Source organism: Apodemus sylvaticus, chromosome 11 (genome assembly GCF_947179515.1).
Source record: "Apodemus sylvaticus chromosome 11, mApoSyl1.1, whole genome shotgun sequence".
Lineage (NCBI taxonomy): Eukaryota > Metazoa > Chordata > Mammalia > Rodentia > Muridae > Apodemus > Apodemus sylvaticus.
The window spans coordinates 74,471,599-74,485,301 of record NC_067482.1 but is presented as its reverse complement, the minus strand read 5'-3'; the positions used below and the strand labels follow the sequence as shown (position 1 = coordinate 74,485,301).

General features: G+C 48.4%; 1 protein-coding gene across 4 annotated transcripts in view; it reads right to left on the bottom strand.

Moving 5' to 3' along the window:
* Window positions 1-13,145, bottom strand: part of Tbc1d14 (TBC1 domain family member 14) — a 93,071-nt gene extending 79,926 nt beyond the window's left edge. The window contains exons 1-3 of one of the 4 annotated variants that reach the window (XM_052199483.1): window positions 12,428-12,572; window positions 8,248-8,334; window positions 1,193-1,934 (exon numbers count right to left, since the gene is read on the bottom strand). In XM_052199483.1, coding sequence (XP_052055443.1) covers window positions 1,193-1,917 — 725 coding nt within the window. In that variant the 5' untranslated portion in view covers window positions 1,918-1,934; window positions 8,248-8,334; window positions 12,428-12,572. Of the gene's footprint in view, window positions 1-1,192; window positions 1,935-8,247; window positions 8,335-12,427; window positions 12,573-13,112 lie in introns of those variants that run through there. The other 3 variants (XM_052199484.1, XM_052199482.1, XM_052199488.1) reach the window with 3 other exon arrangements.
* Window positions 13,146-13,703: the final 558 nt, after the last annotated feature.

Here is a 13,703-nt window from a genome sequence, read left to right as displayed (position 1 = left end):
GTACAGGTACCTCCAGCGGGCACATCAAGAGCAAAGGTATCCCCAGAAGTCTGCATGCCATGTGAAGACCATCTCACTCAGGACTGACCTTAGGCTGACTGGAGATGGTCTACATTTGCCTGATAAAACAACTGGGAACCCTAAGTTACTACATGTCCCAGAGCCAGATGTCTCTGGTTAACTCTAAGCAGCACATCACACCAAGTATTGCAAAGTCCAACATTGACTTGCTAGAAACATGTGCCATATGTTCCTACATGCCAAGTTCATAGCCCAGAAGCCTTCAAAGAACAAATACATAGCAGATTACAACTCTAAATCTATAATCCATAAACCCACACCCTTCTGTAGAGGACCTCAGTTTCTGTGACTGACTGGTGGGGGTCGTCTACCACCCCCGCATTATAAACTCACCCTCCATCGTGACCTAAGATCAAGTCTATCATCCTATGTCTCCCACATGGCCTACCTAGAACAGAGCCTTAGACAGACTCTTGCTGAACAAAAGCCTAAAAACACAAATAAGAGGAAGAAATAGAAGCAACACTCCTCACAGCGCTCTAGGGACACACAGGAAGCCCAGTAGGCTTGCTGGGGACCTGGGAGACAGGGCACCACAGGAAGGGTGCACAGGGCAGGATCAACACAGTAAGAACTGTGTGACTGCAGGGCAGCCAAGGCCCATGCCCTCAACAGCAGGGCCAGGGCCAGGATACGGGAAAAGGCCCAGACAGGTACACTGGCAGCATGACTGGAGCATCTGGAGATGCCAGCCCCAGTATCTGCCACAAAGAGCAGTGTTAGAAACAGAGTTGCTAATGCTGATGCCAATCTCAACAGCATCCTTTTGCCTGACCTAAGAAACCATTAGTTTCTTAGTGAATTAGTGTAAGGAATGAATGACAAAGTAAGGGCACTAAGGACCTGTGGGAGACCCCACCCTCAAAAGGCAGGCCAAAAAGCCTCAAAGAGCCAAGGCCACAGAAGGGGAAATGGCAGTGAGAAGCCAAACAGCTGAGTCAGCAGCAGACCTGACAACGCACTATCCACAGTACTGAGGCACCAGGAAAGGCACAACTGTCTGCAGGACACAGCTCTTATTAACAATGCACAGGAGACACATACAGTTAGACAAGGAGGCCCAGATCTACATCTGTTGCCCTGTCTCTGCTCCAAATAGCAAAGGTGTTACCTTGTAAAGAAGTGACTGAATGGTTGCAACAGTTTCAATTTCCTTCCCTCCTCAGTCTCAGCAACACAATCCTGCTGGTGTAAGTCACTGGTTTCCTTGATGGAACTTAGGGTGACGTCAGTAAACTGTGGGTCATCATCATTCTCCAGGGTCACAATGGCGCTGGAATTGCTCGTGACCATGAGGTCCAAGATGTCCTCATTGCTGACCGACAACGTAGTTGACAGCTCTGTGCCAAGGCTAGACACACTGCAGACAGAAACATTGTCACTTCGGCTCAAGGCTTTGGAGGTGGGGCTGTAGAGTTTCACTGAGTCATAGCCTGTCCTGGGAAACGTGGAAGACTTCCGCACAACCTGCTCCTGCTCGCTGCAGGTGGGAGCCGAGGGTGTACAGGATGGCAAGGGGCATGCGCTCTGGAAGGCCCGCTCGGGGATGATCTCTGACTCAGACTGCTTTCTCTTCACATGGACCACACTGCAGGGAACAGGCTCTGGGTTGCCAATCTCCAGGGTAGGAATGCCCGAGTCCACTGACTGAAGGCTGTGTCGATCTTCCAAAGCACCAAGTTTTAGTGTAGGTCCATAGTCAGGCACTGAAATGGATCTGGGCGCCGCCTTGATACTAAGGTGTTGTAGGTCCTGAAGGGAGTCTCCTGGCCGACCATCTAGAATGCCCATCAATGCTACACCATTCATAGAGGTGGAAAGGTTTCCATCAGTCATCTTGGTCCCAGAAGAAACTAGAGAAATACAGACATGGAAATTAAAAATGTGCATATAAATCCAAAATTGCCATTCCTTGGGCATCTTTGAACACAGAGCCCCAAAGGCTGGATGGCCCCACTTAAAAGGGCACCTTTGAAAGAGTCCGACAAGTTGGGAATGGTGGCACACACTAGTAAAACCAGCACTGCGAGACTGAGGCAAGAAGCCTGTGAATCTGAGACCAGCCTGTGTGATACCCCATGTCAAAAAGAAATTTAAGCCAGGCAGTGGTGGCGCACGCCTTTAATTCCAGCATTTGGGAGGTAGAGGCAGGTGGATTTCTGAGTTCGAGGCCAGCCTAGTCTACAGAGTGAGTTCCAGGACAGCCAGGGCTATACAGAGAAAGTCTCAAAAAACAAACAAACAAACAAACAAAAACAAACAAAAAAGATGTCCTATACACTCAAGCTCTAATTGAGGCCCAGAGCAAAAGCTTGAACACATTCTCATGGCAGTAAGTAGCGGGACAATAACCCACACAGAGATCATCTAGAGAAAACAGTTTCATCGTCAGCTCTCCTACCCCATCACAGCTCTGGCATCCAGGTCAGCAATGAAGGTAAAACATCTGTGCCAAGCGGGAAAGATATTTTCTTGTGGAAATAGGCTACATTCTAGATTTTATATGCCCACATGTTGAAGGCTTGGTCCCAAGGCTGCGGTGCAATTAGGGGTGGAGCCCTCAGGAGGTTGGATGACATTAGATTATCTTGTTTCCTGGGTGCCATGAGCCAGTCAGGATTCTTCTGTCACCTGCTTCTATCATGACATTCTGTTCTTCCCTCGGCCAAAGCAACAAAGACAAAATACCACGGACCGAAGAACTCACTGAAACAATGAGCTGAAATAAGCCTTTCATTCTTGGTTTTTTGTTTTGGGTTTTTTTTTTTTTTTTTTGATTTTGTTTTTTCGAGACAAGGTTTCTCTGTATAGCACTGGCGGTCCTGGAGCTCACTCTGTAGACCAGGCTGGCCTCGAACTCAGAAATCTGCCTCCCTCTGCCTCCCAGAGTGCTGGGATTACAGCATGCGCCACCACCGCCCAGCAAGTCTTTCATTTTTACAAGTTGCTTGCCTCAGGCCTTCTGTAGCAGTGGGACAAAGATAACACAGGGGGCAAACTATCAATAGAATATCTCTGACCTAAAGATATGAACTAGGAACTGAAAAATATTGCTCAGTAGTACTACTTGGCTAGAGTGAACAAAGCCATGGGTTCAATCCTAGTCACTGTGAAATGACATAAAAACCAAGCTACCTTCATTAAGATAGAAGACAGCAACATATACACTTACAAACATACCATCTGCAGTAAGACTGCCCAAGTATACCCGGGCTGGCCACACCTTTCCACAGCACTACCAGGCTCGCCCAAGTCCAAGACAGGGCACGTTTTCCCTTCACAACAGAACCCAAGCACTCAGAAGAGTCCAAGGTCAGACTTAGCTAGAAGTTAGATCTGGGGGTGGAGGGAGGCCAGACCTACTTTTAAATGCCTTAGAACAGGTTCCTTAAATCCAAGACAGGAGGTTGGTTCAGTGAAGATATGTTAATAATAGAAGAGTAAAGACAGGGCTTGAGAGCACTGGCCACACACACCTCACAGGCCATGCCTACAATTCTCTGGCCAAAGAGGCGGGCACAAGCCAGAAGAAAATTCCAGTCTGAAGAACATGGTCCTGAGCACACTGTCACCCTCACCTATGAAAAGTTACTTCTTGTTTTCTTTTAAAATGTCAAAACTACAGTTCGGATGGTATACCCTAACCTGACCACAGAGTAGAATCTAAGGACTAGAACTCCAGACTCCAGCCACTTCCAGACTGTAACCCCAGCTCCATTACAGACAATCTTCGGGAAATTAATTAGATACCAGGGAAAGCAGCAAATGGGCACCTGGCCCTGGAGGGCAGCTGCTTTCATCAAACACAACGTGGCTGAGGACTTCAAGGCACAGCAGACACAGAAGTTTGCTTGCTAAGATGTCAGCCTAGCTTCTACAAGAAGCCTCCTGCAGCCCTCAGGAAGCCAATCTCCTTAAGTGCAACAGAAGCAAACCGATTAAAGGCGCAAAGGGGGAAGGGAAGTAATCTCCTCCTCCCAGAAACTGAAGGAGTCAGTCAAGACAGTGAGGCAAAGAGCAAAAATGGAAACAGGAGGGAGTGAATGGAAAGGCAGAATTCAGAAATAGCAGGAGCCACAGAAAACTATGATCCCACAAGTCAGGCTCATTTAACTCCAGAGGTGTTCCAACTAATAACCTATTTTTCTTACAAGTTAGAACCACAGTGTACCACAACACAAGAAAAACACAGGCAAATGTAATTTGTTATAGAAACAAAATTATGAAAGGACTGAGAAAGTTTTTAAACCTAAAGACAAAAATCCAATTTCTTCTCAGGGAGTTGAGCCTCCATCGGCAGTGTTAGCATATTTTAATTCACACGGCTCACCCTGGTGTCCACCTGAGTCCAGCAGCCCTGTGTCCCTCTAGGACTTCACTCACCACCTGTGTTCCCTGCTGTGGGAAAGCTTAACCAATGGTTATGTTAAGAAACAAGAACCACAAAAAAGATACAAGTAGATTCTAATACACACAAATTGGAAGTTGCACTCTGTTTTAATTAAAGCATGAATAAAAGAAGAAACATTTTATCACCTAGTTAAGAGCTAATCTTTGACAAAGGCAAAGGTTACTATATATCAAAACACCATCAGACTCCAGCTGATCTAACTGGCAGAAAGCCTTGGTTGGAAGAGGAAGTCTTTACAAGCCCAGCTGAAATTCTGGCTCTGCCACTTACCAGCTGGGGTGACCTCAGGAGAGGTGCTTAACCTTTCTGAGTTTCAACTTCCTGCCTCCCCAGCAGAGAACATTAACCATACTTTACTACAGGGCAGTCTGAAGACAAAAGAAACAAGAAGGCTAGGCGTGGTGAAGCTAGACACCAGACCTCACAGGTACTGCATAGCCACATTTCCTTGTTTTCTAGCTGAGTCTAGGAGTGTTTGCAGGAGATGCAGTTCAACTGTAATCAAGAGATTCTGCTCTTAGAGTACACAGCAGTCAGTGCCTGGGCAAACACAAGGCACCTAGCTAGTGCTGTCTGTGGGGTGAGAAACCATCTTATTCAGACAATGGCACCTCGTTCATAGAATTAATTCCAAGGACCCTCCTTCAAACCTAATCAAGAAGTAGGGAAGAAAGTAGGGCTGTGAGCCCAGAGCCATGGCATTCCCTGTCTCTGGGGCCTATTTCAGGGAAAAGCCAGATGAGCTCTGAGGCCTCTGGTGATTAAGTCTCAGGAACAGAAGAGTGTCTGTCTTTGAGGAAATAAACCTAAAAGGGAAAGAGTGCTCAGGCTGGCTTGCCGCATATTTGTGCTGGCTACTCTTATGTCAACTTGACTAACAAACTAGAGATATCTGAAAGGAGGAACTCTTAATTGAGAAAAGTGCCTCCATAGGATCTAACAGTAGGGTGTGTTCTTAATTAGTGATTGACAGAGGAGGGCTCAGCCCATTGTGGGTGGTTCAATTGGGGGAGGGGGGAGGCTGGTGTTCCTGGGTTCTAAAAGAAAACAGGCTGAGCAAGCCAGGGGGAGCAGGCCAGAAACAAAAGCCCTGCATCAACTCCTGCCTCCAGGTTCCTGCCTTGTTTGAGTTCCTGTCCTGACTTCCTTTGATGATGAACAACAATAAGGAAGTATAAGCCAAATAATCCTTTTCCTCCCCAACTTGCTTTTTGGGTCATGGTGTTTTGTCGCAGCAATAGTAATCCTAACTAAAGCTGTACTCTAAAAACAACTTCTGCAAAGAGCCAAGGCCACATGGTCCTTGAGCCCTTCCACCTGGTTCTACCAATGCCATATAAACAGAGGCCACACTCCAGGCCTCCAGCCTTCTGCCAGTGCCCCAATGAGGGAGAGGTTGCACAAACAAAGCACATGCTTCTGAGACAAGGCTGTAGGGTGATCTTTGGAAGTCGGCCTAAAGAAGGTGGCTTGCCTCCAAGTCACATGCTTTCTAAGCACAGACTGAGCCTGAATTCCCCACACTAAGCAGATACAAAGGCCCTCCCCTCAGCTCTGCCTTCCCCCACCTTTCAACATGCAGCCCAGCTGGGGCCACTGTAGAAAGCAAGGAGCAGCGGCCCAGCAAGGTCATCAGGGGCTTTGGGCTCTAGCAATCTATGGCACAGAAAGTTCCCACTAGCCACCTCCTCTGCATAGTGCCCCCTCCCCGGATCCTTCAGGAAGCTATAAAGCTCTTTCTATGCTCTTCTGCCACACCCCACCTAAAACGATGAGATTTTACAACTGTTCTCCTGTTTCCTGCCACCAGATCCTAAACTTCAGGCAGGAACAGTTCTACTCGTTTCTGGACTTCAGCATCTACCATAGATTAAGGATTTTTAAAAGTATGTGCTGAATTAATTACTAACAGCCAAGTCCTCAAGTGGGCAGGTTTCCCAGACAGTTCCCATGAGCATAACTGAAATCTGGGTTATGTTCTAAGAACAAGGCAGCACTAACAGAAGCAATATAAGCAGGAAAATCCCACTGAGTCCTGGTTACATGTGCACATACCAGACACTGCAACTGGGCAGTCCACTCAGTACAACAGGTTCCATGTAGACCCAATGATGGGAAACGCTATCCAGAATGATAGTCATTTTCCAGCATCTACATCAGAGCAACACAATGTGGCTACAGCAGGTACTCTAACCTGGGCAGACTAAGGCACTGAGTCCATTTAGGGAGGAAGGAGCACACTGCCAGGGGAGGGACAAAATGCAGGGTAACTGGTGATTAGTCACCACTTTCCGGACCAGAAACAGACACACACAAGATGTGAAGCAGGCATATGAGGAAGGCTGTTTTTAACACATAGCAAGACCTCATGAGTTTCAAAGCAAAGAGGAAATGTCTGAAGTTCTGGAACAGCCCAAATCCACCCCATAAAGCAGTTCTTTGTGTAAGACAAGTAACAAAGAAAAGAGAACCAGGTTCTACTAGTGATGTGGACAGGACTGTGTGAGACAGTCTAATCCAGTTGCGAACACTTGATTTCCTCCTCCCCAAAATCCAAGACTTAGGACATGGCCAGAATCTTCACACCACACCACACCCACCCACCCACCCACACACACACACACACACACACACCAATTTTGAAACAAAAACCAAACAATTAGTTTTGTCCTTAGGAAGGGAAATCCCCTCCCTGGTAGCTGCAAAGAACAAACTGCCCCTAGCACCATTCCTGGGGACTGTCCCCACCCCAAGCAGCCCTTCTTGACCTAACTCCTCTCTGGATGTTCCTGGGGAAAGGGGATTCTTGGTACCACCAGGAAAGGAATAGTGCTCTTCTCTCTGACCATCAAAGAGCAAGACAGTACACTCACCTCAGCTGCCATGTCTCCCTTTAGCCCAGTTCTACCTGATTCCCAAGTCCTTATTCTAAGGGCAGAACATTCAAAGCTTGTTTCTACTCCGTCACCCCTGAGAGCACGCACATCAGAGTCAGTATCAGGAGAATAGGCACCTGTAACATCTTCTACCTGCATAGCTACCAGTTAATGCAGACCAGGGTGTTCTAAGCTGAACAGGCCCCACAAGCTTCTGTATCTAACACCCACAACATTCCTGAGAAAGTCTCTTGGGGTGCCCCGTGTTTAACAGTGTGTTCTGATGGGGCCTTCTGCTTCTTCACAGAAGCAGTGGTTCCTCCAGGCTGCATCTGAGCCCAGAACACAGGGTGTCTGGGACAAACTTTAGCTCAGGACAGGTTAGGAATGAGGTCTAACACCAGAGTCCCACAGAGACTCACTTGTGTGCATTCTCCTCCACTGCAGAGAGCACCACAGGAACTAACCAGGGGAGAGTCTCTCTTAAGACCTCTTTTAAGTCTCTTTAAGGAGGAAAGTCAAAGGGACTGGGATAGTCCTAGGTCTCAAGTGCTAGAGCATTACACCACTTTACAGCCACCAACAGGAGCACAGAGCGTGCCAGATACTGACCTTCATACCCATCTACTTAGATGCGTGCCAGCAAACCCCAGCTCCAGACTAAGAGCCAGGGCTAAGAAAGCAGCCATGCTGGGCTAACCTGGATCTCACTCAAGAGTGGGAGGTAACCCCCTCTTCACTCTTTGTACTGCCACTATGCTGAATGGAAGTCAATTATAAAAGTTCTTTCTTTTTAGATAGGTTATTTTTAGGGCAAAAACAGTCCTAAAATAATTTCCTAAGCTCATACATTCCTCTGGAGGGTGAATGGCAACTTACCTGAAGTTCTGGGTGAATCATTTCATCTGTATATTTCAGCATACCAGATTTCAAACTGTTGAGGATCCCAAAGGCTCCCTCAAAGCCCTAAAGAAAGACACTTAACTTACACTGGCCATAGGTGCTATGATTAAAAGGCTGACATGAGACCCTTTAAATTAAGGACAGAATATATGGCCGGGCAGTGGTGGCACAGGCCTTTAATCCCAGCACTTGGGAGGCAGAGGCAGGTGGATTTCTGAGTTCGAGGACAGTCTGGTCCTCAGAGTGAGTTCCAGGAGCTACACAGAGAAACCCTGTCTTGAAAAACAATAATGCCAGGGGTACACAGAGAGACCCTGTCTCGGAAAAACAAAAAACAAAAAAACAAAAAAACAAAAACAACAACAAAATCAAACCAAACAAACAAACAAAAAAGGACAGAATATATGGAGTGTTCCTTCCTCAGTCACATTTAATGACTAAACAGACACCTGTGAGATCATGATGGATTAGGAAGATACACAGACCACTTCACAAAGATAACATAATTAAAACTCTTTAATTCTTTGTTTGAGACAGAGAGTCTCTTTCACTAAGTAGCTCTAGCTGACAAAGCTGGCCTCAGACTCACAGAGATCTGCTTGCCTCTGCTTCTAGAGCACTGGGAGTAAAGATGTGCTTAATTCTTAACAGAAGAGGCCACTCTGAGCACTCACCATGTCCTGTACATGTGAAGAGCCATACAACCCAGTCACAAGTATGCTAAGCACACTGTAGACACTGAAATGGAAAGAAAGCAACTGGCTCCAAGTTGCTGAAGGGAAGGAATAGATTCATGCCAGGTATGACATCAGAGCCCCACACAAGGCCTGCTGGAATACTTCAAAATACACGTCCTCAACTTGGTGATAATTGGTAAGCCAAACACTTAACAACTTTTACTATTTTATACGGTAGATGCTAATACGGTAGAAAGGAGCCTTAAATGTTATTGTATCTATACAAGTATTTCGCCCCCATCTCCGTCTGCACGCCAGGGTGCCTGTGCCTCCTAAGGTCAGCAGAGAGCACCAGATTCCCGGACTTGCACAGGTGAACTGCCATGTGGGTTAGGAATTGAACCTGGGCTCTCTGGAAGAGCTGCAAGTGCTCATAAATGCTGAGCCAACTCTCTAGCCCTCCAAACTTTTAAAAATAGGGCCAATGAGACACCTCAGTGGGGAAAGGCTCTCCTGCACATGCCTGGCAACCTAAATTCCATCCTTGGAACTCTCATAAAGGAACAAGAGAACTGACTCGGAAAATTGTCCTCCAACCTGTGCACATAAGCATAGGCATACTCAACCACACATGCATCACAGAAACACAAGACTAAACATTTATAAACGTTGGTAAGGCCATAGCAATGGCTCTGTTGGTAAAGATACTTGCTTCTGAGCCTAATGACCTGAGTTCAATCCTTAGGACCCATAAGTAAAAGGATAAAACTACTTAGAAATTGTCCTCACACACACACACACACAAATAAATAATAAATGTAATTTTGCAAGATAAATAAGTAAGGTGGGAGGAGCTATAGACTCAGAAACAGACTACCTGGATTCAAATCCCAACTCCTCCACTCGCCAATTGTGTAACCTTGGTTTAGTTTAACTTCATGTGCTTCTGCTTCACTGCAAAATGAAGTCAATAGTAACCTTAACCTTATCAGGCAGTTAGCAAGATTAGAGGAACAAAGTCACGAGATGCTTTTAGAACCATGCCAGGCCTAAGCTGAGCCTTAGAAGAGCTTGGCTAGTGGTATTCTTCTTGGCACAAGATGGACAGCCAGCTTAGGCCCACTATTTTAACACCATTGCCTTACAAAGCCCAGACACAGTCACCCTGTGTACAGGCTTCTTCCTGTTACTAGCGCCTCTCCTCATGCATGCTATGTGGCACTGACTGAACTCTGAAGCCTCAATTTTCCCAATGAAAAATTAAATTACCCACAATGACCTACTCCTGAGAGTCTTATAGCTCAACAGTCAAAAAGTTTGAACACTCCTGGTCCTAAGACATTCACTTTATCTAGTCCTAAAGAAAACATAAGGAGACAAACATACACAATTTCCTAAACTCTTTTTACATATGTCTATTCTGACAAATCCTCTCCAAGGTCTCAGTACCCCACATCATGTGGCAACGATGCCCAGTGCTGAGGATGGGAACATGAAGTTAAGGATCTCTGACCCATTGGGAGTCAGACTCTAAGACAAGGCTCCCTGGAGTCATGTCCTCCTCACTACTAGCGAGGCTTACACAAGGAAATAACAAAGGGTCCTGGTAGAGGAGGGCGATAAGGAACTCACTCTCTGCATAACAGGAGTCAGAGCTAACTGAAGGTGCTAAAGAGACACAGATCCTCAGAAGCTAAGAGAGATGCTGAATGGGAGGGGATGGGCTGAGGGCAGCGTACAAAAACTTTGCTGCTCAAAACGCAAGCAAGCCTAACTCATGCAAGAAAGATGCTAAGCAAACACACACACAGCTGGGGCCACTGAAGGCACCAGGGTGAGCAGAGCCTTGTGTTGTGATACACCAGCCCCAGTCTGCATCCCACCTCTGTCCCTCTCACTTCATCTCCCAGTCATGCCTTTGTCTCTTAATGTTCTGGAAGAGTGCACCCAGTCCCTAAGCAGCAGGTGTACACCAGGTTCTCATTACAGCTGGCTCTCATCAGGATCATGGAGCTCAGAACTCAATGGGCCAAACCTATACAACAGAGCAAGCAGAGCATGCCTGAGGAGAGATGTTAGCAGCAGGAAGAAGCCCTGTGTGCACAGAGTGACTGTGTCTGAACTTTGTAATGCAAAGGTCTTAAGAGCTGGAGGAGGGGGAGGCAGTACCAAACTTGAGTCTTAGTTTGGCATTGGTACGTAAGTGTGCCAAGACTGATACAAAGGCTAGCCAAGTCCCTTTGGCAGTGCTGCCAAGAGCCACAGGCAACCAACCCACCCTCCAAAAGTCTGCCCCAAACACCAGAACTCCCTCCCTCAGGCAGAGGACATGAAATAATCATAGACTACCCAGAGCCTCCGGAAGTGGCAAACTGCAATAGTGCACACAGACTCTTACAGAGCTAATCTTCTAATCCCTCCTGGAAGATAAAGATCCCATCTATGTTACTTTCAGAGAGAGGCAGTTTCAAGTTTCACTGGGCATGCTCAGGAGGTATCTCTGACATTCTCAGCCTCACTGGGGCTCCATCAGGAGTCTGTGCTAGCTAGCACCCTCTGGAAATCTAGCCAAGTCCCGGAAGGGATGGACAAGACCCTGAGTAGAGGTTGGGGCAGAGGTCAAGTTGTTCCTCTAGCCTACCAATATGCCTAATACTAAGGGTCTCTAGAGATAAAAATGGGTTCTACAGCCAGAGAGTAGAAGATCTGAGGAGGATATGACCTGGCCCATGAAATGGATCTGAGGAGAGTGGAGTCTAAGAGTCCCTCCCTGAAGGACCTTCTGCAGCCCAAGACCAGGATAAGGAGGCCCAAGATGTGAGAGGACCCAGTAGGTCAGGAGATTTAAGAAAGAGGTTTGACAGTCTGAGAAGAACTGGGCATGGGGAGGAAGACAATATGAACACACCATCAGGGCTGAGGAGAAGGACCGAAGAGGACAGAGGTCTGAATAGGTCAGAGATCTGAGGAGGATTCAGACTCGGTTCGCAGCCCACAGCCCCGAGAAAGTTGAATGAACCAGTCACAGCCTCCGGTCTAAGAAAACTTTAACAAATTTTGGGGAAAACGTCTTAGGGGAGGATGGAGATCCAAGACACACCAGGAGTCTGAGGAGCACTAGGATCTGAACACGAGAGGGATTTGGGGAGGACAGAGATCTGAATACCACAGGGTCTGAAAAGGAGTAAAGGCAGAGATCTGAAGAGGACAGGGGTCTGAGGACGCTGGCTCAGGGCGCGCAGAGCAGACACCTCTATGTGCTCGCAGCACCACATCAAAGGAGAAAACTTTTCACCAAGTTCTGGAAAAGGCGCAAGTCGCAACAAGCTCTGACCGAGGGCAGTCGCACGTCAGGCAGACACCAGCCCTCCCACCCACCCTCTCAGACCGCCCTGCCTGGCCGACGCAGCAGCAGGTGGCAGCGGTCAGCGTCAACCCTCCGCAACCTCTCAGCTAGACCCTGCAGAGCCCCTCAGTACCCAAGCTACCGCCGCTCCAACGCCATCTCCCGGCCCGTGGCCCGCAGCCCAGGCCCCGTGGGGCCCGCAACTTGCTGGGCTAGGAAGCTAGACAGTGCGGACGCCTGGCCAAAGCAGGTGCTTGCCAGCCGCCTAGCTCCAGACCCCACCCCCACCACGCCCGCGCGCTATAGCCACGCCCCCTCAAGTCCGCTGCTCTTCCGCTGAGCCGCTTCAGCCCAACACCCAACTCGGATCACTTGCTCCCAGGGCCTCAGGCGTACCGCCACGCCCCGTGCTCCATAGACACGCCCCGGGAGCTCACTAGCCACGCCCTACGCTTTTCCGTTCCGATTCTCCAGCCGGGATAGCCACACCGCCAGGGACAGGAGCGTTGCCACGCCCCGCGTTCCCTATCTACTCCCTCTCGTTCCCTATCCACGCCCTCACGCTCCCTGGCCACGCCCCCGCCAATCTTCCACTGCTCTTCCGCCAGGGCTCTCGCCTCCCGCCGCGTATCCGCAGAGCTTGGAACCCGACATTTACTGACGCTGCTCCTCCGCCCTGTCAAGTATCCGTCCTGGGTTTCGGGATTTGTGTCCCCGGACATTTCCTGTCCTCAGGTCCAAGCAGAGTTACGAGGAAAGCTCTGAGAGAGTCACAGTGTCCACATCGGCACTGCAGACGCCAGGCAGGGGCCCCTTACCTGGTCGGCTCCGCCCGCGGCCATCTTGGAAGTGGGAAGTGGAGGGAGGGGGAAGCAGCGCATGGGGCTGGTCCAGGCGTGGGGAGCCGAGCGACGGAGCGCATCGATGGGGCGCCCCTGTCCAGCAGCTGGGGGAGTCTTCACAGCCCACGGGAGTACGTAAGGGTACACCTGAGCACAGGCTACGGATCATTGACCATGGAATACCCTCCCGGTATAAACTTAGTCTCATCACCCGTCAGATGGGCTTTTCTGATCACTGACTCATTGCATTTAGTGCCTAGTGCTGTAGTTTTGCAAACTTTTGACTTCACTTTAATATTTCAGTATACAAAGCCCAGCAGCCCGGGCCTCCGGTGATGATATACAGGGTTCATCAGGGTGTTTTGAAAGTCGTGTGATGGACTCGCTTAATAACTAGATGAGGCCTCACTGGACAGCATCCTTCTCTAGCTTGGGACACAGAGATTCACCTGCTTCTGCCAATGCATTAAAGGTGTGTGCCACCAACCTGGCTTTATGCATATGTTGCCTTTTTAAGTAGCAAAATTACAGAGACTCAATCTATGAACAAGGAAGACTCAGGAGGTA